The 26,715-nt window shown below is 43.0% G+C and overlaps 1 protein-coding gene across 1 annotated transcript in view; it reads left to right on the forward strand.

The window, feature by feature from the left end:
• kcnq3 (potassium voltage-gated channel, KQT-like subfamily, member 3) overlaps nt 1-26,715 on the forward strand; it is an 80,416-nt gene continuing 53,701 nt past the window's right edge. Inside the window, exons 1-2 of the mRNA XM_047589830.1 lie at nt 1-197; nt 672-1,146. Of these exons, the coding sequence (XP_047445786.1) occupies nt 827-1,146 (320 nt within the window). The 5' untranslated portion in view covers nt 1-197; nt 672-826. The remainder of the gene's footprint in view (nt 198-671; nt 1,147-26,715) is intronic.

The raw sequence follows: 26,715 nt of genomic DNA on the forward strand, positions 1-26,715 counted from the left end.
ATCTCTGCTCCACATCCTCCGTCTCCACCCTCCACCTCCTCCTCCTCCTCCTTCCTCCTCCTCTTCCTCCTCCTTCTCCTCCTCTTCTTCTTCTTCTTCTTCTTCTTCCTCCTCCTCCGCCTCGGCGCCGCTTCCTCTGCGGGTGGATGGAGGCTGGAAGCCCCGGAGACACGAGCCATGCCCGGGATCCGCTGCTGGTGAGACCCGCTGTTGTCCTCCGGTCCTCCGCGGCTTGTGTGCGTGTCGGTGTGTGTGTCGGTGTGTGTTAGTTTGTGTCGCTGTGTGTGTGTGTGTGTGTGTGTGTGTGGACGCAGCTCTTTGTCTCGTGCGTTGAGGTGTGTGTGATGTGGATGGTTTGATTGACAGGCCTGATATCAGGTGTTTATTCTACAGTATTGTTATTTCTTTATATTCATATGTAAAGAGAGTTTCTCTACTTTGTTTTTATTTTTTTTTTAATGAGGGGGGGGGGGGGGGTCTCTGGGTTCACGTCTCTGATCGGGGCGTGTTTTTTTTTTCTTTTTACGCACAGTTTTAAATGTCGGATTTTTCTCGCTGCGCCCAAAACGCACCAGATAAACACCAGATTTTATAATTCTCCTCCTCCTCTCCTCTCTCCTCTCCTCTCCTCTCCTCTCCTCTCCTCTCCTCTCCTCCCTCCTTGTCTCCAGTCAGACTGCTGAGCACCTCCCTTCGCGCCGGAGACCACATCCTCAAATGACCCGCGGTTGAGGAGGGAGGGAGGGCGGGGGGGTGAGTCTCCGAGTCTCCGGATCCAGCGCCCGGACCATGGCATGCTGCCCACGCCGGGCATCCACCACTGACCATGGGGCTCCGCTCCAGGACCGTCGCTAGCGGCTCGGAGGAGCAGAAGAAGCCGTCGTCGGGCGCTCCTCCTCCCGGGGACTTGCTGGACCAAAGCGCCGGGGGGGCGGACAAGGATGGCGCCCTGCTCCTGGTGGCCTCGGGCCGGGACGACTACAAGCGGGGCTCCCAGGGCATCGGCATCGGGCTCCTGGCCAAGACCCCCCTGAACTACACCCGGCCCAGCAAGAGGAATAACATCCGCAAGAGGAGGATCCAGAACCTGCTGTACGACGCGCTGGAGAGGCCGAGAGGATGGGCGCTGCTCTACCACGCCTTCGTGTGAGTACACCCGGCTCCGGTTCTGGTTCCGGTTCTGGTTCTGGTTCCAGAGCTAATGAAGCTGCTCTGATGTGGAACCCGTTTATTTTAATGGAGCTGATTTTCTCCTGGATGTCACCGCCTCACACTCTCTGGTTCTGGTTCTGGTTCTGGTCTTTCCAGAACTTTGAAGGTTCGTGAAGGCAGCAGCAGTAGTAGTAGTCCAGGTCCGGGTCCAGGTCCGGGTCCGGGTCCGGGTCCAGGTTGATGGAAGTCCTCCTGGACTTTAGTGGATGTGACCACATGTTGAGTTTGATGAAGACGAATCATCATCGACCAATAGAATTTATTTCTGTCCATCGACTGAGGAATTAACCAGCGGCTTGTTCCATTGATCACTGCGTGTCTGTGTGTGTGTCTGTGTGTGTGTGTGTGTGTGTGTGTCATAGGTTGTGTTGTGGTGAACTCTGGGCTCTGATTGGCTGGTTGTGTGTATATATATATATATTATTTTTGTGTATCTGCCTGAAGCTGCTGTTGCTTCAGTCTCTGGTTTTAGTTTCAGCAGCAAAAACTCATGAGATCAGCTGCTCTGACAATAACAGCTCCTGTAGTTCACATCATTTTATTTATTTATTTATTTTAAATTCCACTCTATGTTGAAAATAAGATGAGAATTAATCTACAGTGAAGCTCCATCAACACTTTGTTTCATTAGTGTCAATCGGACCTTAGCAATTTCATTTTTTTTGCCTTTTTCCAACAACAAGTGTTTGTTTAAATGTCACGACTTCATTAGTTTCATTATATTTTTTAACGTTCTGGCTTTAAATATCATTTTTTATTTGAGTTCTTTGGTTTCTTTTGTTCCATAAACTGGTTCCACACGTTTAGTCCTGAATCTTGTTTTTTACTATGATCAGGAATAGGATCATATGTTATGTTCCTATTAAATTGGTCCAAACAATGATGTCAAACGTAAAAAGATAAATAATGGGAGGGTTAAAAAGTTGCTGATCTGAGTCCAGGTCGACGTAGTTTAATAACGTTTCTTCCTGCTGATGTGATATAATTGCAGATGTTTTTTTGTGTCTGATCAGAGCGTGTTGAGTTGAACGTCTCGTACCTTTTTGTTCGTCTCCTCACAGTCTGAACTCGTCAGATTCCTCCCACAGTTTACGTTCTCTCCTCTCTCCTCTCCATGAAAACACTCGTCAGGACCAGACTGACTCACGTCCACACTTTTGCGCGTCTTTTTTCTCCCCGCGACGCCACACGGGCCTCTTTCCAATATGGCCGCTCCATATGGGCGGCCCGGGTGTCAGTCACACGTGGAAACTCAACTCGACTCGACTCGAGAGGGAGGGAGGGAGGGGGGAGGCCTGGGTAAAGTCTGAACCCAGAGCTCTAAGGTCAGGAGACCTGGTGTAAACTCAGATCATCACTGGTGTGTTTGTTGTTCGTATCTCTACGTGATGTGTATCAAAACTGATTCCTCTTAATGTACAGTTAATGCTCTGGTACAAACCAGGAAGTGATGAAAGAAGAGAGAACTTCTCCCCCCACAGCGAGGAAACTGTTTCTGGAGTCTCTCTGTTTAGAAGCTGATTCTACTTCTGTAAAATCAGATCATGTGGTGACAGAACATTAACGGTGGATGATGCAGATGTTTTATTTTAAATGAAACCGAAAACAGTTACCAGACTCAGAATGGCAGTGCTTCCGAGCCTCCCGGTCAGAATCTTCCAGGCCTCTCAGCTAATAGTAGCGTCTCATAGCTTCGCAGCTAATCAAAGCTGTTCCTAGCCTCTCTGCTAATAGTTGCGCTTCCTAGCCTCTAAGCTAACAGTAGTGTGCCCTAGCTTCCTAGCCTCCCAGTTAAAATCTTCCTTGCCTCCCAGCTAATAGTAGCTCTTTCTAGCCTCCCAGCTAATGGTAGCTGGTCCTAGCCTTATAGCCTCACAGCTAACAGCAGCTCTTCCTGGTTTCCCTGCCTACCAGCTCATAGTAACGTGTCCCACCTTCCTAGCCTCCCAGCTACTAGCGTGTGATAGCTTCGCAGCCAATCAAAGCTGTTCCTAGCCTCCCAGCTAACAGTCGCGTGTTCCAGCTTCCTAGCCTCCCAGCTAACAGTTGCGTGTTCCAGCTTCCTAGCCTCCCAGCTAACAGTTGCGTGTTCCAGCTTTCTAGCCTCCCAGCTAACAGCAGCTCTTCCTAGCCTCTCAGCTATCATTAACTCTTCCTAGCCTCTCAGCTAACATTAACTCTTCCAGGCCTCCCAGCTAACAGCAGCTCTTCATAGCGTCCCAGCTAATAGTAGCCTCTTCCTAGCCTCCTTGGTTCCTCTTCTGAGTGACGTGTGCTGCCACCTGTTGGTATATAAAGTAATTTCCTCTCAGGTGTCGGTAGCTGCTCATTGGCCGTAGTTCTTTGTGGTGCGTTCAGCTGCAACATTTTTCGCTTCGTCTCCTCGTTTCATCTCCTCGTGATTCATCTTGATGTTTCCGTTCCAATAACAACTCTCAGACAGCGAAGCATTAAATGAAACATGGCAGCAAAGCAATAATTTCCATCACAGATGCAGCCGCCGCTTTGAACATCTGCTCGGCTTTAAGTGCGTTGCTCAAGGGCCCTTCGGCGGCTTGTGTTGACGGCATGGGGAGGCATTACTCACGCTCCTCACCCCGCGGATCCTGATGCACAGGCAACAATGGGAAGGAGAAGGCAAGTGGGACGGGATTAAAGAGCAGAGACAGATGGACGGACGGCGATAAAGAGACATAAAGACACGAGAAGAGGAGGAAACACTGACTCATGTCAGAGGAACAGAGGAACGTTTGAGAACAGTTCTAACCAGAATCAGCCTTTTAAATGCAGTTATGATCTGAGGGCGTTTGAAATTGTTTCAAAGTTTGACACATTTTTATGTCTCATAAAGAGGACGTGTGGTCACCTGGTCACCTGGTACTGTCCTATTCTGTCCAACGTTCGGTCTCTACTTATATCAGAACCTTCTACAGATCCAGCAGGTTCTTCTTGTGAGTGCAGCTAGAACAGGCTGTGAATGATGGAGATGAACATGTTTCTCCTCCCAGACTTTAACTTTATAAAAGTCATGAACGTCCAGGACCAAAGCAGAACACGCCTCCTTTAACTGGTTAAATAATCTGCTCCTCATTGTCGCAGGATTCAGAGTTAAATCATCTTTTCAGTGTGAAAGACCTTCTTTAAACGTCTGGTGTCTGTGTCGTCTTTAGCTGTTTCCAGGCTGGATGTTTGGCTGATAACCCGGATGAGTGGGTCTAGATCTAGAGCTTCTTCCTATTATCAGCCGGGTCCAGTTCACGCAGCTCACGATCACATTTAAATGTAATAAAGGAGCAGCTTCTATATCTTCACTGTAGCCGAATGCTTTGCTGCTGCTGGAGGAGACATTTAATCTGCTGTTCAGAGTTTTATGTTCAGTTTTTATGTTTACACCATTTATCTGAATGGTGTTTGTAGTGTTGGCCTCTAGATGGCGATAACATTTGTACCTGTACAGGAAATGAGAGGTCACAGGTGTTTGTTTTGTTGTTTGGTAGAAATCCTGAGGATGATTTAAGCTGCGTCGCTCTCAGGGTTTTATTCTCCCCAGATGTTTGAACAATCGTTTTCTGACACGTTTAATGCTTTTATTTTGGTTTAGTCCTGATCTGAGTTTTATCTTTAGGATTAGATGAAGGTTTATGTGGTGCTGAAACAGAAGAGTTAACGGTCGTCGTCTGAGAGACGTTGAATTAGTTTAAAATTGAACTTTTCAGATGATGCAGTTATTTTCTTTGTGTTTCTTGGTGTTTATTTCTAGCTTATATTTTTTGATAACTTAGCGGTAGTTTTGTTTTTTGTCATATTTGGCGAAGGTGTGTATTTTTATTTTATTTTATTTTTTTGCAAATTTTCATATTTCAAACTCAAATCCCATAATAATCCATTTTTAAATCTAAATTGTTACGTTGTTGCTGTTAAGACACAGTGAATCAGAGTCAATGTGAAAAAATCTGTTAAAAAAAATCCATCAAAATAAATGAAAAGAAAAAAAATTTGACCCTTAATGGAAACAACGTGACAATTTTTGGAAAACTGGGCACTAGAAAAAAAAAATCTATCAAAATCATTGTCACTACTAATCACTGACATGTCCAAGGCTCAAATAGTTCCCCCAAGAAAACAATAACAATAAATAATTTACATATCATTACTGAAAATATTTCAATTTTTGTTTTTTTTCCTCAAAAAGTTTTTGATGCCATCACAAACGTTGACATATAAAAGCTAAAACTCAGAAATCAATCCAACGTATTTTAATGGTATTTATGATAAGAACTGGAGTGATTTAAGGATTTATGTAAAAAAAAAAAAAAAAAAAAAAAGTAAAATTTGTCCCTTAATGACAACAACGTAACAACTTTGGACAAAAAAACAAACAAACAAAAAAAAACAATTCATTAAAATCGATGTTACTACTAATCATCTAATAATCCAATTTGCATTTAGATTATTGAAAATATTTAAAGATTTTGGAGTTTTTTTTAAGAATATTTTTTGATGCCATCACACACACACACACATACACACACACAAATGAACACACACATGAACAGGCGCTGTCTTCAGGGCGTTTTTGACACTTTTGTTCGTTACTGGAAGCGACTGTAAAACGAGGTCTGAGGGTTAAAGAGCTGCAGTCGTGACTCAGCGCTGATTCACTCCTGTTTATTTACTCGCTGATGTTAAAGAGTCTCCGTGGCGACGCCCTCTGGAGTTGGTCTCAAACTGTTGATGCCGGGGTACCTGGATGCTGGTTGCCATAGCGACACGGAGCAGAGAGATGTCGGAGGATTTTTCGGAGGCAGATCAGCGTTGATCCTTGATGCTGTTTCTGTTGCTGCTGTGAATCAGTCGCATTAAACACATTGTTGGTCTGATCTGCAGCTTCCTGACGTCTTTCCAGGTTTCACTCAGTCACACTTCATGGACGCTCGTACCTTTGACCAAAACCTGAATAAATGATTCGCCCGAGTGATGCACAGATTTACTTTTTTTCTCATCACTTACTTCCTGAATGTGAAGGAGTTCAGTCGAGAGGCTGGATGGATCCAGTGAGGACGTCTGGGTTGTAGATGAGTGGTTCATCCTCTGGTTTCCTGGTGGCTCTGTGGTTGTGGTCGTGGAATAAATCCATCTGATGCAAACGTTCATCTGTGGCTGTTTCCAGTTTATTCGTCCTCCGTCTTTCATTCCATCACGTCCCTCTGGTTTAAGACAAAGAGCTGAACGCTGAGACGTTGATGGACGAGCAGCAGCCGCTGGGTTTTAACCCGAGTCCTGTTGGAGGCTCTTTGATGAGCTTCTAAGGACGTTTTCACTGTGATTTCCCAAACCTGACGTAGAGTTATTTCACCTCTGAGCTTCTGTTTTCAGTCATGTAACAACTCATTTGATTGTTTCATCAAATGGATAAAAACCTCCTCCACCCGTTCAGGATCAGCCTCAGGGAGACAAACAGGGAGACTGACGTTATGGAGTCATGGTGTAAATTAGCAGGTTGACGCTTTGTTTCTTTCACCCTGTAGGAGCCAGGTCTGGGCTTTTATTTTGGTGGGTTTGTTTTGTCGTGGTGCCCTACAGGTCATGGGGAGAGTCACTTTAATTGGGATGAAAACACGTTTCTCTGACCGTGTCAGTGGTTGGAACTCTTTGTTTGTTAGTTGGAACAAATAAGTTAGTTTTGTTTGCAGTACACTTTCATTTAGGACACGTTGGACACTAATAGCACCATGTACACGTAGCCCAGGACGACTGTCGGCTCATTTGAGTCGGGTTGAAATTCGTGCAGTGTATTCGTGTAGCTAGTAGCTTTTAGCTGGTAGCTGTTAGCTGTTAGCTGTTAGCTGTTTGCTAGTAGCTGGTAGCTGTTTGCTAGTAGCTGTTAGCTGGTAGCCGTTAGCTCTTTGGGGGTTTGTGTTTCTTTTCTTTATGTATCAAATGCACATGGACCAATAACCGTTAACTGATGTGTAAACTGAAGCTACATGGATCCTTCACTAAATACAAGTGGAGGCTTTTCTAGACTGGAGGTTAGCCGTTAGCTGTTAGCCGTTAGCTGTTAGCCGTTAGCCTTTAGCCATTAGCTGTTAGCCGTTAGTGTTGATCTTTCACACCTGCCCAGATGAAGCAGGCGATGGGAGGAAACCAGCTCTGGATCAAACTGATCTGGAGTGAAAAGTGAGACCTAACGAAGCAACACAACAGCAAGACCCGTGTGTGTGGACTCTGTGTTGTGTGTCTCTTTGCTGTTGGTTTATATCTTTTTTTGTCATTTTGTTTCTTTTCACAGTCTCTTTTTGTGTGTGTGTTTTTTTTTTTTTTTTGTAGTTTTGTGTCACTTTATGGTCATCCCTGTCTCTGCATCGTCTTGCATCTTTTTGTGGTTGTTTTTGTGTCTCCGTGTTGTGTGTCATCTTATTTCTGGTTTAGGTTGTTTTGTGTCTTGTTGTGAACAGTTAAAAGATTGTTCTGTCTTTTTGTATTATTTGTGAGTGGCTTACATGTTGCTGTTGTCATTTTGTGGTTGTTGTGTCTCGATAGTTGTGTGGTGTTGCGTCTCTATGAAGTCATTTTGCGTCTTGTGGTTGTTATGCATCTCTTATTGGTTGTGTTGTGTCTCAGAGACGTGGTTTTGCCCCTGCTTTTGTTGTTTTGCGTCTCTTTGTTGCTTCGAGGATGTTATGTTGTGTCTTTATGGTTGTTTTGCATTGTTTGTGTCTTTTGGTGAGTGGTGTACATCTTTCTGTTGTGTTATTTTGTGTCTCTTTGTGGTTGTTTTACATGTCTTGATAGTCGTGTGCGGTTGCGTCTTTGTGAGGTCATTTTGTGTTTTTTTGTTGTTGTGTTTCTTTGAGGATGTTTTGTGTCTGTTTGTGGTTGCTTTGCATCTCTTATTGGTTGTGTTGTGTCTCTGAGATGTGGCTCTGTGTCTGTTTGTTGTTGTGTTTCTAGTACGTTTGTGTCTCTTTGTGTTTTTTGTGTCTTTTTGTGGTGGTTTCGCGTCTCTTTGTGTTTTTGTGTCTTTTTGTGGTGGTTTTGCGTCTCTTTGTGTTTTGTGTATCTGCTGCTGATGTTAAACGATGGAGTGTGAACACAGGGACTGTTCACGGCCGGCTGGTGCCTGCAGATGAGCCCCAGCGTGAAGTCGTACCATCGTCTATTTTTGGACCGTGAGTCTCAAACTTTGTTGAAACTTTTTGAAGTGGTGACGTTGCAGAAATAAACGTCAGGAAGACGAGAGGAGTCCGGTCAGACCAGCTCCGATTAAACTGATTTGTCGTAGCAGCTGCAGTTTAGCAGGTGGCTAACGATAATTTCCTGCGTCTCCGTGGCGACCGGCGTAGGTTCACGGCCCGGAGACGAGTCTCACGGAGGAGGAAGCATTAGTCACCGTTTTATTGTTATGATCCTCTCTGGGTTCGACTCTTTAAGGTGATGATGTCACACGTTGGGTCGTCTCCAGGACAAACGCACAACTCATCATCTTAACGTCATCACGACCTGAGCCGCATTAAAGGACCTGGTCCAGACTAGACCTGGTCCAGAGTAGACCTGGTCCAGGCTAGACCTCCACTAAAGGACCTGGTCCAGACTTGACCTCCGCTAAAGGACCTGGTCCAGACTAGACCTGGTCCAGACTAGACCTCCACTAAAGGACCTGGTCCAGACTAGACCTGGTCCAGACCAGACCTCCACTAAAGGACCTGGTCCAGACTAGACCTGGTCCAGACTAGACCTCCGCTAAAGGACCTGGTCCAGACTAGACCTCCACTAAAGGACCTGGTCCAGACTAGACCTGGTCCAGACTAGACCTCCGCTAAAGGACCTGGTCCAGACTAGACCTTGTCCAGACTAGACCTGGTCCAGACTAGACCTCCACTAAAGGACCTGGTCCAGACTAGACCTGGTCCAGACTAGACCTCCGCTAAAGGACCTGGTCCAGACTAGACCTCCACTAAAGGACCTGGTCCAGACTAGACCTCCACTAAGTCTCACGCCTCACTGAAGTGTCTCCTTTGGTTGTTGGCGTCATTTTGTGTCTTATTGTGATTATTATTTAAATTAGGGACCGAACATGTTAATGAACGTTATAAATATGTCAGATTGTGGCCGAGGCTCATTTCCACCTGTTGTCGCTATGAGGCAGATTCATAAAAACACATGAGAAACAAATACTTAGAAGAAAATGTAGAAAATATCCTGGGACAACTATTTTAGAGGGATAAACATATACAAGGAGAACAAATGGATCCATTCATTAGTGACCAACACAGAAAGGAGAAAAACCCGAGACCCAGACTGTACTGTATATAACCTGTGATTGCACATATACCCAGACCTGTAGCTCTTAGCCTCGTTAGCCCGACATCAGGCTCCTACTGTCCGACTATGGTTCCATGGTAACAGGTCTGGGTTGATCTGAGCCTTCAGACGGGACCTAAAGGTGTCTGGACTGGGAATTCCTTCATAGATGGAGGTAGAAAGGAGAAAAACCCAAGATCCAGATGTTCATAAGGTATTACTGCACATAGACTTATTCCACATTACCAGCCTGTGCTCCTCTTTTTAGCCTCTTATCATTTCAGCCTTTCTGTAAAAAAACAAACAAAAGAACAAAACGTCTGTTTAGAATCAAAGTAAGTGAAGGTTGTTCATGTTGGAGCTCATTCATGGTCTTGGTCTCTTTTAAAAGAGAAACTCTGAAGTTTCTATCATAAAGGTCAGAATCTCTCTAAGAGGTTTTGTTCTGGAGGAATCAAAGTCAGAACACAGATAAAAAAAAATCGCCTTTTGAATAAATGCGTTGGTTGAATCCTATAATGACTTTCATCATTGGAACCAGTAGAAAATGACATGGACACATCTGTCCACACACAGTTCTCCATGGTTCCTGGTTCCTGGTTCATGGTTCCTACATGCGTGTGCTCTGTTCCTTCCTGGTGTCTTCTTAGTAATTTTCCATGTTTTGTGCGTCTCTTTCATCTTTTTCCGTCCATTTTGTGTCTGTGTTGTCAGTTTTGCCACATTCTAGTCGTATAGTGTCTCTTTTCTGTAGATTTCTGTTCCTCTGGTGTTTAAATGTCTCCTGGTTGTTTTTCGTCACTTTGGTTTCGCTCTGTGTCTCTTTTTTCCATCATTACCACAATAGTTTCTGGTCTTTTTTCTGACTCCTTTCATCTTCGCTGCATGAAGCTTTTTAGTCATTTGCATATTTGTGAATATTTTGTGCATCTCCCTGATTTTTTTTACATATTTCCTACAATCATTTCATATCTTTGTTGTAATTTTACACCTTACTCTGGTTCTTTTTTGCGTCTGTTGGTTCTTTTCTGTAATTTTAGGTGTTTTTAAATAATTTTAGTCGTTTTTGTATCTTTTTTTCATCTCTTTCTGGTGATTTTTTGTCTTTTTGTTTTCCTGAGGGAACCATGTCTGAAGCGCCAGTGTCTCCTCGGGGCTACAGGTTCTAAAGAATGACGCCTTCAGGTTTTATTTCCGTGATGCTGAGCTGCAGAAAGCTTTAATCTTCCGGGATGAGTCAGTCGCTGTAAAGCTGCCATTTTCTAATTCACTGCAGGAGGTGAAATATTTCTGTGACGACCTCTGACGTTTCTACACGGAGGCGAGATGTGCGAGTGTGTTTGGAGGCTTTAAGCTTTAAAGGGACTTTTCTCGAAAACTCATCATGATCTCGGTAGAACTGGTTAAAATGTTGGTGTAAATTTGGTGCATGAACTCAGATTTGCCTTTTTATTCTTCATTTAGTGTCTTTGTGGAGGTTTTTTTGCTTTTTCTAGCAGTTTTACACCTTTTTACAATCCTTTAGTATCTTATCATGGTCAGTTTGCAGATACTCTGGTTTCATTCTGCTCTTTTCAGTCTAGTTCGGTTCTTTCGTTGTGTGTTAAATGTTTAAATGTTGAATCTCCACACTGGAGACTTGACATCTTCTTCCTTTTCTGGGATTTTAGCAGCTTTGACACCAGCCAACCACCATTAAAACAGAAGAACCTGTAGTTTGGTTTATGACCAAATATCTATAGACTCCTTCACAGTTTGCAAACAGAGTGATGTTTTTTGAGGGGCGGAGCTTAACTGGAGGCAAAACATCTCAAACACTATAACCTGTAAATGGCGTTTAGTATATTTCAAGCAAAAATGGACGAGGAAAATGTATATTTTAGAGAATATACTAATACTGTCACTCCCAGAGAGCATGACTCTGACTGATGGGACTATATTCATCGACCACTACACTCTCACGCACTGGATGGACGATTTGACCAAAGGACACAGATGGGACAAAGTCTGGTCTGTCTTTATCAAGTGAAGCTTCTCCTACAAAGACATTACAAGAAGTAAGTGGAACCACTGTGGAGGGGAAAGCAGTAAATACAACTTCTGCTTGGACACCCCCTGAAACATACAACCAATGTTGAGTTAGCTAGCAAGCTAGCAAGCTAGCTAACAATAATGATTATCGTTGTTGCTGATTGTCTCACTTCAATCCTTTCTTTTTAATCACCTGCAGTCGTCTATGACTGACAGTGGCTTTTGATTGTTGGAGCCTAAAATGCAGCAAAACGACATGTTCCTCCAGCTTCTCTCTGTTTAGCCTCCAGCTAACATCGTGACGTCACAGCGACGTAGCCCGTGAATTTTTGTATCATTTATGATGTTGTTATTGTCTTGTGGTGGTTTTAAATCTCCTCAGTAGTGATGGACTCGGGTTGGGAGCCCCGTTGTCACCGTAGACCCCTGAGCTTGTGTCCGGTAGATACGTCTGAGGCTCCGGAGGCTTCGCTCCACCAGAAGGTTACATATTCCAGATCAGAGCGACTTCACATTTACACATCGCGGCCTCGAGTTCTTCCAACGCTGCGGCTGAGAGCTGACGGGTTAATGTGATATCACCCAGACACGGATCGATGGGGGCAGGTGGAGCCGTCAGACCCTGAGGAGGATGATCTTACCGGGAGGAGAAAGCAGAGCTGGCCTTTGTAAAGGCCCCCCCCACCACAACCACCTTCCTCCAATCCCACAATCCCTTTCTCCACTGCAGCACCAACCCTCAGCCACGTCTCTGATCCTGTGTGGTCTCCTCGTCTGTTCGGGGATCGGGGGTGGACGGGGGGAGGTGGGGGGAGGTGGGGGAGTTAACACCCTGCAGGAGGGATCAGAGTGGAGGAGGTGGGGGGAGTCATTACCGTCTGTAATTTCATTCCCATCTGAATCTGCCGTGTCAGTGATTTTCACAGACTGTCTACTTCCTGTAAGATGACGGTAAAAATAACTCGTCTTCTCTCCCGTTCCTCCACATTTCACTTAAATTCTAATTGAAAGAGCAGCTGTTGACATGAACCAGGAGAAGATGTCTTCATGGCCGACGCTCCGATGTGTCGTCGAGACAGATATTTGTGCTGTGAGTAGCACTTTACCTCTCAAACATGGCAGATAAACCTCGTACAGGGCAGGGCTACACTTTTTCACCTTTTAACGACGACAAAATGTGCGAGGAGTTAAAATAAACGCTCACTCTTCTGATTAGCAACCTTTACTTTGCACCTTCACCAGAATCTACATCCACCAAGAATAGAATTTAATTTATTTAGCCACAAGGAGGAAACAAAGCTTCACTGACTTTAACAACTCACACATGTGTAATATGGCTCATATTCTCGAATAAATAAAGGCACAAGCAGAATATTTCTCTATAGTTTGTCTAGTTTCAGGACAGTTTTCAGGACACAGAGATAGAAATGAAGCCTCGGGTCGTATTTAGTGAACGTAGATGAAGAACGTCTCTAATCATGTGTCCAGATTCGCGACACAAACACAGGAGGACGACGTCAAACTACAGAAGCAACGTCCCACCCGCAGAAATCGATAAATCGACGTGAGCTTTTTTAACAGCTGCTCAGGGAACATTTGAACACCTCAGATTTTTTCCGATCCAGTGTGCAGGAAGTGTCGGAAATCCAGAAATAGGTGAATGTTGCCATGCAAAAAAAAAAGAAGAAGAAGAAAGAAAACAGAAAATAACAGAAATTTAAACTAATAAATGCGCCAGAAAGGACTCAATATCTCAGAGATTTATGTTCAAAGGCGACTGCAGCGTCTCATGTCACGTCTAATTTCTCATCTCTCGTTTCATATCTCACCTTCTCTCATCTCATCTTCTTTCATGTCGTAAATCTCATCTCACCCCTCACATTTTATCTCCTCTGATCTCAGTGTCTCTCATCTAATCTCATATTTCATCTCTCAGCTCATCTCATCCTTCCTCATTTCATATTTTGTCAACTCCCATGTTTCATCTCATATCTCATCTTTTCTCATCTCATCTCTCATTCTAATCTTTCATATCTCATCTCTCATTCCATTTCTCACCTTCTCTAATCTCATATTCTCATGTTTCATCTCAGCTCATCTCATATTTTCTCATCTCAGCTACTTTCATGCCATATGTCTCATTTCATGTCAGTTTCTCTCATCTCATCTCATCTCATCTCATCTCATCTCATCTCATCTCACCTCGTGTGGTTTAAGTTTCCTCGTTATCGTTACCGTGCTGCAGCTCTGAATCGAATCATCGCTCCTGAACCGTCCTGTTTCTTCCAGGTTTGGTTGAGAGCTTAATTAGTTGATGATTGACGAGCAGCTGCTCCAATCAGAGGCGCTGTAGCAATTACACCGGCCTCTGGGATGTTTAGGGTCATTAACGAGCTGCTGGTTCGTCTGAGCTGCTCCAAGCTAACCACGTTAGCATCTTCCTCTGGCCTGCCTGGTCTCATCCGAGCCGAGGAGGAGGAGGAGGAGGAGGAGGACGAGGAGGAGGACGACTGGCTGCAGCTCAGTTTACCTGTGTGTGTTCTGGAGGAGGCTTTGACACAGTTTGTGTTAACAATGAATGTGCAGTTAATTAGCCGGTGCAGCTGTTTTCCTGGGTGCACATTAGAGGCTAATTTCCTGGGGATGGGAGAATGTGTGTGTGCATCACCTCATTATTTCTGTGGGGCAGAGTTTGTCTCTCTTTGCTGTTGTTTTTCTGGTCGTCGTCTTTTAACTGAGATCCTGAACGCAGCGTTCACACAGAAGCTCGGAGTCTGTGGTCAGACCTCGAGTCATTACTGGAGTAAACACCAGTGTTTACAGACGCAGCTGATGGATTCATAAACCACCCAAAATATCAGATCGATACGTTTTCCAGCGCTTTAACAACTCACATGAATTAGTCTGGTGAGAAGAAGAGACGTAATTAAAGCCATGAAAACACACAGCAGCAAACCAGCACCAGTGTTAAACCTGGATACAATAATAAAACCTCCTGGTAAAACACACACAACATCACTAAATATCAACAAATACACACACATCAATAAATCACAATAAAATCACTTCATTAGTGTTTCATTCTGTGCAGAAATGTTACTTCTCATCTCAAATGTGTATCTGTGTCTATTCAACCTCCATCAACATGTTTCTCATTTAGCTCATCTCGCTTTATTTTGTTTTTCAACAAATCTCTGATCTCTCATATCTCATTTCTCATGTTTTATTTCTCTGCATCTATCTCTCATCTCGACTCTCATTTCTATTCATCTCATGTCTCATATTTCATCTCTTTCATCTCTTCTCATCCTGTCTATCGTCTCATCTTATCTGATCTTTTGTATCTCATCTCTCATCTCATATAATCTCATCTGTCATATCTTGTTTCTTCCCTCATCCCCCCCTCTGGTCTCTTCTTTCATCTCATCTCATCTCATCTCATCTCATCTCATCTCATCTCATCTCTGATATCTCATTTCTCATCTTTTATCTCTCCTCATCCTATCTCTCATCTCATCTCTCATTTCTATTCATCTCATGTCTCACATTTCATTTCTTATCCTGTCTATCGTCTCATCTCTTCTCTGATCTCTTGTATCTCATCTCTCATACCTCCTGTTGCATCTCATTTCCCATCTCATATAACCTCATCTCTCATATCTTGTTTTTTTCGTATCTCATCTCTCATCTTTGATCATCATTCATACCTCTTGTCTTGTATCTTTTCTCTCATCTAATCTCATATCTCATTTCTCATCTCTTGTATCTTATCTCTCGTGCCTTCTCGTCTCGTCTCGTCTCGTCTCGTCTCATCTCTCGTATCTTGTATCTCATACCTCATCTTTTATCTCTCCTCATCCTATCTCTCAACTTATCTCTCATTTGTCATCTCTTCTCTGATGTCTTATATCTTTTCTCTCGTGCCTCCTGTCGCATCTCATTTCCCATCTCATATAATCTCATCTCTCATATCTTGTTTTTTTGTATCTCATCTCTCTTCTTTGATCATCATTCACACCTCTTGTCTTGTATCTCCCCTCTCATCTAATCTCATATCTCATTTCTCATCTCTTGTATCTTATTTCTCGTGCCTCCTGTCTCATCTCATCTCATCTCATCTCATCTCATCTCATCTCATCTCATCTCATCTCATCTCATCTCATCTCATGTATCTCATACCTCATCTTTCATCTCTCCTCATCCCATCTCTTGTCTCATCTCTTGTCTCATCTCTTATGTATTTTCTCATCTCTTCTGTCTGATCTTATCTAACACGTGTTTCCCAGGTCAATAAATGCATTTAATTAATGACTAATTCTGACTTCCCTCTATGATCTGGTGCTTTATGTTGTGGCGACTTGTTGTTAGTCCCTAAATGGACGTCACGTCCGTCCCACTCAGCTTCTTAACCAGGTTTTGTGGGTTATGTTCAGTCCAGCAGCTTCCTGTCGGTGTGTGTTGCTGTTTACTGCCCTCTCTCCTCCCTGGGATCCATTTTAGAAAGTGGCTGCTGCCCTGTGGTTTGAAGCAGACGGTATTTAACCAGGCTCCAGCTTTAAAAGCTTCCTCTGCAAACCTCCACAGGAACATTAGTTTGTGGTTGAAGGGGACATTTCTAGTCCCCGTGCATTAAGACTTTTTATGTTAACATCCTCCTGACTCCTCGGCCCTAATTGCATTTAAGACACTGCGTAGTTGTTTTTTAAAATTTCTTTTTGGGTTTTAATCTGATGTGGGTTCTTCTCAAACTACAACAGACTGAACAGGAATTTAATCACTGGCTCATTATTTGGATGATGGAGGAGTTTTCTGAACATGTTTCTTCTTCTCATGCGAGTGGCCAAACCAACATTACAGTCTATGAAGACTTGAAATATCCTGAAGGAACTCACAGTTTGTTTGTCCTTTGGATGCACCATGACCTGGATGACCAGGAAAATTCACATACATATTTTCCACCATGCGACCACTCTGTACTGATGCTGAGCGCTGGGGAGGCTCCACATGAACTGTTCTTGTGCTCGATCCGTGTGTTAAATGTCGGTTTGATGTCTTCACGCTGACAGAGAGAGAGGTAGAGCTGCTCTGTCTTAGGAATGAAGCCATCAAACGTTAAAGTTTAATGTCTGCAGGACGTCCGTCAACATGAGATGCTCTTCCTCTCTGGCCGGACTGAGCTGCTCGCTGTGTGTTTGTGTGTGTGTTTGTGTTTGTGCGTGTTTTGGGTTTTGTTTGCTGCAGATTCTTGCAGTTTCGGGTATTTGTAGTAAATATGTGGGAGTGAAGCATCGGATTGCAGACCTCCTCTCCGCTAACCCTCCATGCAGCTGACAGAGCACTTAGCTCCAGCGTGAACTAAGCTCTCATCATTTATTCATGCTTTATTTTGCACCAGGAACCATCTTCTACCCTTTCTACCCCCGTCCACCTCCCTCTGCCCCCCCCACCCCCCACCCCCCACCTCTTCTCTCTCATGGTTGTAATGGAGCATCGTTTCCAATCCCTCAGAGACTGGTCTCCTCCGAGTCCTGAGATACGACGCTCTCCACTATAGTGCTTCCTGATCTCTGACGACTAAGCCTCAGGTGATTGGCTGCACCACAGGGCTCATTTCTTTTTCTTTTGTTGTTTTGGTGGTGGTGATCATGGTGGGGTGGGGGGGGTTTGTGTATTTTGGAAGCGAGGAGGGAGAAGGCAGCTCTTTGTGTTTGCAGACGGGTTTGGTTGTTTCTCCGTGAGGCTTTGCAGAGAAAAAACAGGAGTTGATGCAGATATATTCTCATGCATCTGACACGTTTAATTATCACGATCCACATTTCTCATCAGCTTCACCACATGACTCCTAACGACCCGTCCGGTGCTTTGGTTTGTGACAAAACACCTGCAACATCCATCACGCGTTTCAACACATATAAAAACGCGTGACTGTTTAGAGACATTTATGTTTTCACCATTATTTTATTCTGGATCTTTTTGCGCCCACCATCCACCCCGATCACCTCCTGGAGTTTAAAAAACTTTCCACATATAAATCGATATTTGACTCGGAATCAAACCATCTCTCGTTGCTGAAAGTTGGACGGGTCGGGCTCTGGTTGCCTAGGTAACCCTCTTGTATATTTCTGGTGTATGAACGGAGGCAACTCTTCTTCTATGAGAAAGAAAAGAAACAAAAGATGATATTAACTCTAAATATCTCATTCTGTTAATTGTGTCTTGACGGCATTTCTGGAACAATCTTTTCATTAACACTAGAACTCTAACGTTATAAATAAACGTTGCTTCTCATCAGAATATATTGTACAAAAATACATGGTCAATTGCTGTAATTGTCTTTTATTTAACATCTCAAAAGGAAAAAAGTCATCACAGAGCGACTCATATACAAAGTCTCCAAAATCTCCACAATATTTGTGAATCTTTAACAAATAGCTCCTTAAAAAAGAATGAAGTCAGGAGTTTGAAATGTGGTTCACCTGTTCCTGGGCCATGTGAGACGTCCTGCTTCATTAACAACCATGAGACAAAGGTAAAAATGATGAGCTGACTATAAAAATGTTTCTTTTTTTTTAAATGACCACTACAGGATATTTATTGATAAGCATAAAACTAATTAAACCAATTACATGCAAATTCCAGGAGCGTTTATCTCTAGTATCAAGGAATAAATCTGCATATCCTGTGATTGTTGAAGTAAAACCAGCTTCTTATTCAGTTGTTGTCGTGGCAGATTCACTGAAGCCTGTGACAGGACGAGACCTGTGAACACAAACACTAACGTAGCTGAAAACTTGTCTGTAGATAAACCAGAAACTGGAGGAAACACTCAGACCTTCAGTGACATCATCAGACAGCAGCAACACAACGAACACCACGTGACAACAATCACCAGACGTTAGATATCAGGACTGTGATGGAGCTCAGACTAATGACTGGACAGTGTGTAGTTGTTGCCTTGTGCTGCTGATCAGCTTAAGATGAAGAAGAGTGAATCTGCATCAGAGATTAAGTCGAGTGCAAAGTTGCGTTTCCTTTGTGATCCTTTAATTATATCTTGATTGTTTGCAGCTGCCTTTGAATAATAAATCGACACCTGCTTCATCACCTGCACCGACGTTAAGAAGCTCGTTCCTTGTGCCGAAGGGTTTTTACCTGAGGCTGGTGGCTGTTGGCCTGCAGGGTGTCGCTTTAGCTTGGAAATAGGGATGATAGTGGGGAGGGTTCACCCGGTAACATTTAACACGTTACTGGAGCCAAATCGTCGGCAAAGATGCAGACCCACGAGTGGTGTTTGAAGGACGGGAGAGGACACAGCGGGGCATCGGAGAGACTGCTGACTCGACAAGGTGGATTTTTCTATTCCAGAGGTTTCTAAAGGCCAGCGGCGCTTCCTGTTTAAGAGGCCAGTGATGCTCGACTCTTCGCACGATTCATCTCAGTCTTTTGTGTTTGAGATTCACTGATAAGAAGTGATGCTGTTAGCTAGAGAAAAATAACCTCCTCATCAACCAGAGAGTCCTGCAGCCAGTCAGAGACTGTATGTTGTAAACATGTACTTATCTTTTCACAAACATAAGCTGTAGTCTGGGTGCTTCATGCACCCACCATCCACCCTGACCACCTCCTGTTTGCTTTTAAAATGTGGCGCTTCGTTTATTCTGAACAAAATGAGACACCTAAATATAATGTTGTAATACCAACTCCACGTCTCTCAGGTGACGTCCATGACTACTGTTCATCCTTCTGTCTATCACCGCGTTAAGCCCCGCCCTCAAATGATATGATTGGCCCGTCAGATCTTTGCTGGAACATAATCAGTTTCCAACAGATTCAACTTTATGCCACAAACATTTTGTGTACAGCAGAAGTTTGGGCTGATTTCTAGGTGGATGCTCCTGAACATAACTGGAAGATTTTATTCATTTCTTACCTTCCAAAAAGGTCAAACTTTCCACTCTGACTCACATTTTTACACCAAAAACAAATAAAGACGCAGCCTCAAGAAGTCACGTTGCAAAACAACAACATTTGCAATATCCAGCAGTTTAATTGTTCCGAGTAAAATTTCTCTCATTTAATCCGTGGAGCTGGATCAGTTCTGTGTAATGAAGAACATTACGAGCCCAACGGCAGGTTAATCCGGTTTTATTTATTTATATTTTTAAATGAACATGTTCGTATTAAAACAGAAAATCCCTGATCATTGTTCCGTCACCTCCTTCCTTCTCTTAATGTGTTGTGATGTTCGCTGCCATCCTGGAGATGATGGATGAGGAGCTCTGGACGAGACGGGCCTCGTGGCTTCTCCCGCTCCGTAGCCTTTAAGGGATAATTTAAGGGATAATTAGATCTGGAAAACATTTGGGCTCTGGGACGTGCAGATGTCTTTTTTCTTACTGGCATAATGGAATCTGCAGAACAGACGGCAACGAGCATTTAGAAGAGGAAGACCACACCCCAGAGATGAGAGTAAAGAAGGTTTTCACCTTCTCATCTACTGTTAAATCAAATAACCACATAATGAAACATGCGTCATAATAAATCATCACTTATTGTAGGGATCTTTTTTTAAGAGTGGCCCTAGTTCACATCCATTTAAAATTCATTTAAATCTTTTTATCTGCAGTAAGTTGGTTTAAAACCTGAAACTACACGTACTGTTTAACTCAAAGATCAACACAACAACCTCATAGATCAGTAACACAGCCGGGCTATGGCGGCTAAAGCCATGGAGATGCTAGCTAAACTGCTAAACTACTTATTTAAAAGCAGAAATCAAACAAAAGGCAGCTAACTACACAGCTAAATAGATGGTTAAACAGCTAATGTCATAAAATTACAGGGCTGGGACTGAACAGCTGTGGAGCCTTAAGAAAACTACTAATCAGTGAGGACAACCGAGAAAAAAGGCTCCAATCTGCTAGTTGATCAGGTCCAGGTTCAACAACATGACGCCCAAAGACTGAGGTCCAATGAAATACTGTATTAAGATGTGTAAATCTTTTTTTTGGCCAGGTGGTGTAGCTAACTACCCAGGTTCAGACTGATCGCTAACTACATTGCTCAAGTCACAGAAATAGCTAACGACACAGCTAAAGGGTTGAAGAACAGTTAGCTGATTCACTCACAAGGTAGAGAAAAGCTAATGATAAATTACATGGCTAACGTCATTAAATCACAACTAATTACACTGCTAAAGTCATTAAAAGAGCTAACTACACAGCTAAAGCTGAATGACTGCTAACTACACAGCTAAAGTCATAAAATGAAAGCTAATTACATGGCTAACATCATTAAATCACAACTAACTACACCTCTAAAGTCAGGCTGACTACAGAGCTAATGTCAGATAATTACACTCTTAAATTGATAGAAGCTAACTGTGAAGCTGAATCCATAGGAAGCTAAAGAGAACAGCAAACTAAAGCTAAAGCTAACTGACTGCTAGCTACATTACTTAACTCATTACATGACACTCAATTACACTGCTAAAGTCTAAACATAACAGCTAGCTACAAAGCTAAAGCTCTAGATTAAGCTAGCTGCTGAGATAGCCACGACTAGCCTCAAAGCTAAAACTAAATACAAATGTATTTATCTATTCTTCTTCTTTTTATTGCCTTTCATGAACAAAAACATCACACAATATGTTAATGTTTGTTATTACACATGAATAAATACGTTGGCAGGAACATGTGTTTAGCTAAACTGGTGGCTAGCTTAGCAAATCTCATAGCTGCCATCTTATACTTATAAAGTAATTAAAGTAAATGGTGATTTAAACAGCTTCACAAATATTAGGAATATTTATGAGCATGTTATATCCACTTAATATAATTCAGCCTCAAACAGAAAGAATAATGGCACCAGCAAAATGAGCTGAGAACCACAAACATTTAAATTTACATTTATTCTGTCCACTCAGGACACTTTAAGACAAGGAAGACATACAAGGAATTTAACTCTGATCAGTTTGCTCACTTGTACAAAAACACACAGAACTTAAATAAGTGTAAAAAATAAAAGCGTAAACATAAAAAAAGAAAAATAAAGAGCAGGAACACATCGATGGACACATCTTGTCTTTGACAGCGAACTCATCAGATTCAGGTCGTCCTGAGGATCAAACATCAGCGAGGGCTTCCTCCTGGACTCAGGTTTCATCCGTTCAGCCCGACAGACCTGCAGACTGTGTGTTTTGTAGTGGAGCCGTCTGAGCATGTGCAGAGTGCGCTGACATTTTCTCGTCTGCTCAGGCTTCTGAATAATTGATCACAGGCTTCACCTTTTCTTTCAGGCCGCACTAGCTGCCCTCAAATGCTTCCGCTGCTGTCCATCTATCCATCCATCCATCCATCCATCCATCCGTCCATCCATCCATCCCTCCATCCATCCATCCATCCCTCCATCCATTCATCCATCCGTCCCTCCGTCCGTCCATCCATCCGTCTGTCCATCCATCCGTCCATCCCTCCATCCATTCATCCATCCGTCCATCCATCCGTTCATTCATCCATCCGTCCGTCCGTCCGTCCATACTTTCATATCCATTATATTTAATTATTTAATCACAGTTATTAGGTTTTATAGAAGCCGACTCATGTCTTGTGGCTTGTACTTATCGAATGGATATGAAGATGAAAATAAAAATAAATAAATAAATTTACAGCATCTCTATCACAATATGTTTTGAGCCATGAGTCATAACTGTAGCCATTATATTGAACTGTTGTTAGCATTAGCCTAGCTTAGTTAGACTAGCTTAGGCATTACGTCATTCTCACCTTCTACTGGATGAGCTAGACTGAATGAAATAAGATCTACTGAGAACTCAGAATCCATATTCCAGTTATTTTTGGTGAAAGAAACTTAAAAGTAATGTAATGTAACTAATTACAGTATTGAATAATAAATTGCGTTTTTGAAGTAACTTGCCCAACACTACACAGGAGACATCTTCTTCTTCTTCTTCTTCTTCTTCTTCTTCTTCTTCTTCTTCTGGGATTTTTTTGGCAGCTTTGACGCCAACCACCTTTAAAACGAAGAAGTTCTGACACATTTTGCTTCATTCCAGTCACTTTGTGTGTTTTGTATAGTTTTTTTTCTCATGGTCATTTTAAATCTCCCCAAACATCTACACATCTAGTGTTTCAGGTCGTAAACGTGTCAGTTTCTGCCGTAAAGTCGGACGTTTGAACGTGGACGTTGGTGGAGATGGAGTCACGTTTGGAGACGACCTCCAGAGGAACCGACAGTAGATGAAATTAGAATCGGGATTTATCAGATTACGTGTTTCCAGAAGTCAGCGACGCTTCTTGTTGAACCGGCTGTTGAAGTGAATGAAGGCTTTTAGTATTTTCGTCGTCTCTCCTTCTTCTCTCTGCTCTTTTATCAGCCACCAGCTGTCAGTCGTCTCTCCGACCTTTCGTTTCTGCCTCTCTGTTTGTTTTTTTTCCTTCTTATATCGCTGCAGCGTTTCCCTCGTCTCCCCTCACCATCCTCCATCCATCCACTGCAGCCTTTGTCTTCTGATCTCCCAGTCCTCTCCTTCTCCTTTGCGCTTCATTTCTCCATCCTTCTACACCAGATGTGACTGACAATAAAAAGGTCTCGTGTTCATGCTGCCAAACAGAGATACTCTTCTCATATTCTGATGGAGCAGAAAATCTACTTTCACCATTTTAAATTACACTTTATGTGCAAAAATAGGCCCAGTATATGCTACGCTATTTACCTTTAGCACCGATAAATATAACCCATTCACATCATGTTCCGCCCTCATTGGTTGTGCTAAGCTAGAACATGTAAATTAAACCGACTGTCTTCTTTTAGAAAGTACGGCCCCAGAAATGTTAAATTATTCCTTTCCTTAAAATGTCTTCAGTGTGCGTTTCTTTTCAGCTATGCTACCAGTAAAAATGTTAATTTTAGTCTAAACTTTAATTAAGATCGTTCACGTTTCCTTTGAGGATGAATAGTTATTTCATTTCATTGATTGATTTATTGAATAGGACAATACACATCAATCAACATTGGTGCATTAGGCATCAGTGTAAATGAGCCAGACTTAGCAGAGATGCTAAATCGGCGACCTGTTAGCATCAATATGTTAGCTAGCAGTATAACACCTATTTACCACACAATGTCCTAGAAAGACAATAACTACAAAAAAGTAGTTGCTAAAGTCACTTCTCTGTTTGTAGTCATGTAAGCTAGGGTTATTAGCTATTAGCATGATTAAGGTCCATACGTTACTTATTTTCTATGATTCTCAGTTTGACTTGTTTGACGTGTTCTTTAGACACAATTAAATTCCTAAGATGCTGGATTATCAAAAAGGACGATTAAGAACAGAACATTAGTTGGGAAAAATACTAATTAGCTTAAGCTAAGGCTAGCTGTGATGCTACTCAGACTAGTCTTCATATGCTGGAGTGGGGCCATTTTTTATCTGTGTTTTTTTTATAGTAAATGCTAGCGCTGTCAAATGATTAAAAATTTTAATCAGATTAATCACAGGGTTGTCAGATTAATTTAGATTAATCGCGATTAAATGTCATCAATTTTTAATCTCTATTTATGGTGTTTTTCTTCTCATGCAAAATGACTCAACATGTTGCTTTTTGTCGTTTTTAAACCAAACATGTGTCCACATTAATGTGTCCCCGTTGCTAAGGAGACAAACTAACTTGTTGACATTGTCCAATGAAAGGGCAGCTCAGTGGTTGCAGGAGTGGACACGTATTTGCAGCGAGCTTGTCTTTGTCGTGTCTTTGTCATGGTTTGTTTTGGTTTGTGTTGGTTTGTCTCCAGCTGTTAGCCGCGTTAGCCCAAGTGCTAGCGGAATCCCCGACTAACGTATGCTTGGCTTGGTTCATGTGCTGTTTGAAGCTGGAAAGAAAACTCCTTCCTGCAGAGTGTGATGATACTTTATGTGTCTCCACTGGTCCCTCTTGGTTTCTTTGTCCTCAAATGTCCCATGGAGAGGACCAACGTGCTGTTTAGCGTCTTCCATCTTTATGGGTTGGTTCTGCTGCCTGTCACTACCGGATCAGCTGGTGCTAACGCTAACGCTACTTGGACAAACTGAGACATGTTCACTGATGATTCACTGAGTTAAAATTATTAATCAGATGAATCATGATGTTGGATTAAACCACGTTAACGTGTTATATACGTGTGTGTTGTTGCTCTGCAGGACGGTGTAGAGTCTTTTCGTGACCTTCTCAACATCTTTGCTTTTGCTAATGTTGCAGAAATCGACCCGTGGTGTAAATACTGCTTCAGAAATCTTCTTTCCATTTGTAAAATCCAGCCCTTAAACCTCTCTCTGTCTCGTTTACAGACTCCAGCAGCCGCACACGCAGACTGAAATTGCATTTGCTGCTTTTTTCTAACTTGAATCAATAATAATAATGATATAAAAATATAAAAAAAAATAGCATTCTAGCTGTAAAATCCATGCATCTGTGTTTTGGCTGATTCAGCAGAGCGTCACCTCGTTCAACTCTTCCAACAACACACGGTAGAATCTGCTGCATGGTGCAGGCTGTCATCCAGGAATCCTTCCACCACACAGCAACATGCCGCTTATTCCCACAATGCTTTGGTGCACAAGCATCAAATCATCAAACAGAGCATCTGAGGAAGACGTGTGCAGTAAATTCACTTATGATAATGAGCTTTAGAATAAACAGTTTAGATACAATCTCGTGATTTATCATTAGATCCTCCGGCGGCGGCTGAAGATCTGAAAACAACGACTCATCTGTTTATTAAAAGGACGAATCCATCCTGATTAGTTTCCTGGAGCCGCGTCTTATTTGAGGAAAAGCTGCTTTGACTAACAGACTGAAAAATGACTTCACATTCACCGTTTCCTCTCTGCGTTCGTTGTCTTTTTGTGTTTGGGAAAGACGTGAGACGTTTAAGGACACGTTCTCTGTCTCGAGCTTCTCGTTCTGTGGCGTTTCAGAGACATAAACCATCAGCTGTTTGTCTCCCGGGTGGTTTCCTCTCGTGCCTCCGTCCGTTTCTACCTGTGGAGAGCAGATAACGCTCCGACCTCCTCCGTCCTCGCTCGGCTCCTTTCGCCTCCTCTTTAAAACTCCCCGCTGGCATCTGGACCAGTTGCACCGGTTACCAGGGGTAACCACGTGACCCGTTGCCGGGGTAACCCCACTGGATGGTGAGGTGGCAGCGATGGAGGTGTCTGCTTTGCCTCAGTCTCAGCGGTGAAGTTTTTTCTCTCCTGACGCGTCTGTTGAGGCTCTGCAGCGTTTTATTTTATTTTATTTTTTTTTTTCTCTCTGCAGTCGTCACAGGATGCTGATTCGTATCGGTCGCCGAGCGTTGCGGCGTTCATGCATAAAACACGAAGCTGAATCCCTCTGACACCCCCCACCCCCCATCTCCACCCCCCTCCTCCCCTCTTTCCCCCTACGAGACAACACTAGTATGCTGACTCCATCAATGACCGTCTATATTTATCATGCTGGTGCGTGTGCTTGCTCAGATTAGGGAGCGTGTACGTTGTGTTGTGTTGCGTTGTGTTGTGTTGTGTTGTGTTGTGTTGTGTGTGCATTAGCTACAGCACGATGACACAGCCATGTACAACAAAGAGTCCCAGTTGCTAGGCAACGCCGTCTAAAAACACTCGCCAACCAAAAATATAGTTTGTATGCAGCAGCAGGTTCTCAGCTGGAGGAGTCGGAGCGTTGCAGAGCGGCCGTTTGATTCCAGCTGCTGCAAAAACAACGATTAACGCAGAACCGGGCAACACGTCGTCTTCACATTCACGGGGTGGATTTTTATTTGGACACATTTGACCAGAGAGAGGGTGCACAGACAAACAGAAGACAAAGAAGGAAACCTCAAGAAGAGGCTTTGCTTTTTAAATTGGACATCTAATAAACTCTTATTAATTTAGTTTTTATTTTATTTTTAGTCTAAAAACCTGAAACCTCATGAAAAGTAATTCCGATGTGCACAGAAACACTCGAGCATCTTCCACGTGTCACTAAAGAAAATATATTAAACCTTTCTTCACCGTGAACAAAGAGAATGAAGCAGCTAAAATCAGCTGTAGCGCTGCACCGTTACCAGGTGAAACCATCTGAACCTTTTTATTGTGATTATTGTTATGTAACATCCACTCAGCGTGAGCTG

The sequence above is a fragment of the Mugil cephalus genome, chromosome 7, assembly GCF_022458985.1.
Source record: "Mugil cephalus isolate CIBA_MC_2020 chromosome 7, CIBA_Mcephalus_1.1, whole genome shotgun sequence".
NCBI classification, from domain to species: domain Eukaryota; kingdom Metazoa; phylum Chordata; class Actinopteri; order Mugiliformes; family Mugilidae; genus Mugil; species Mugil cephalus.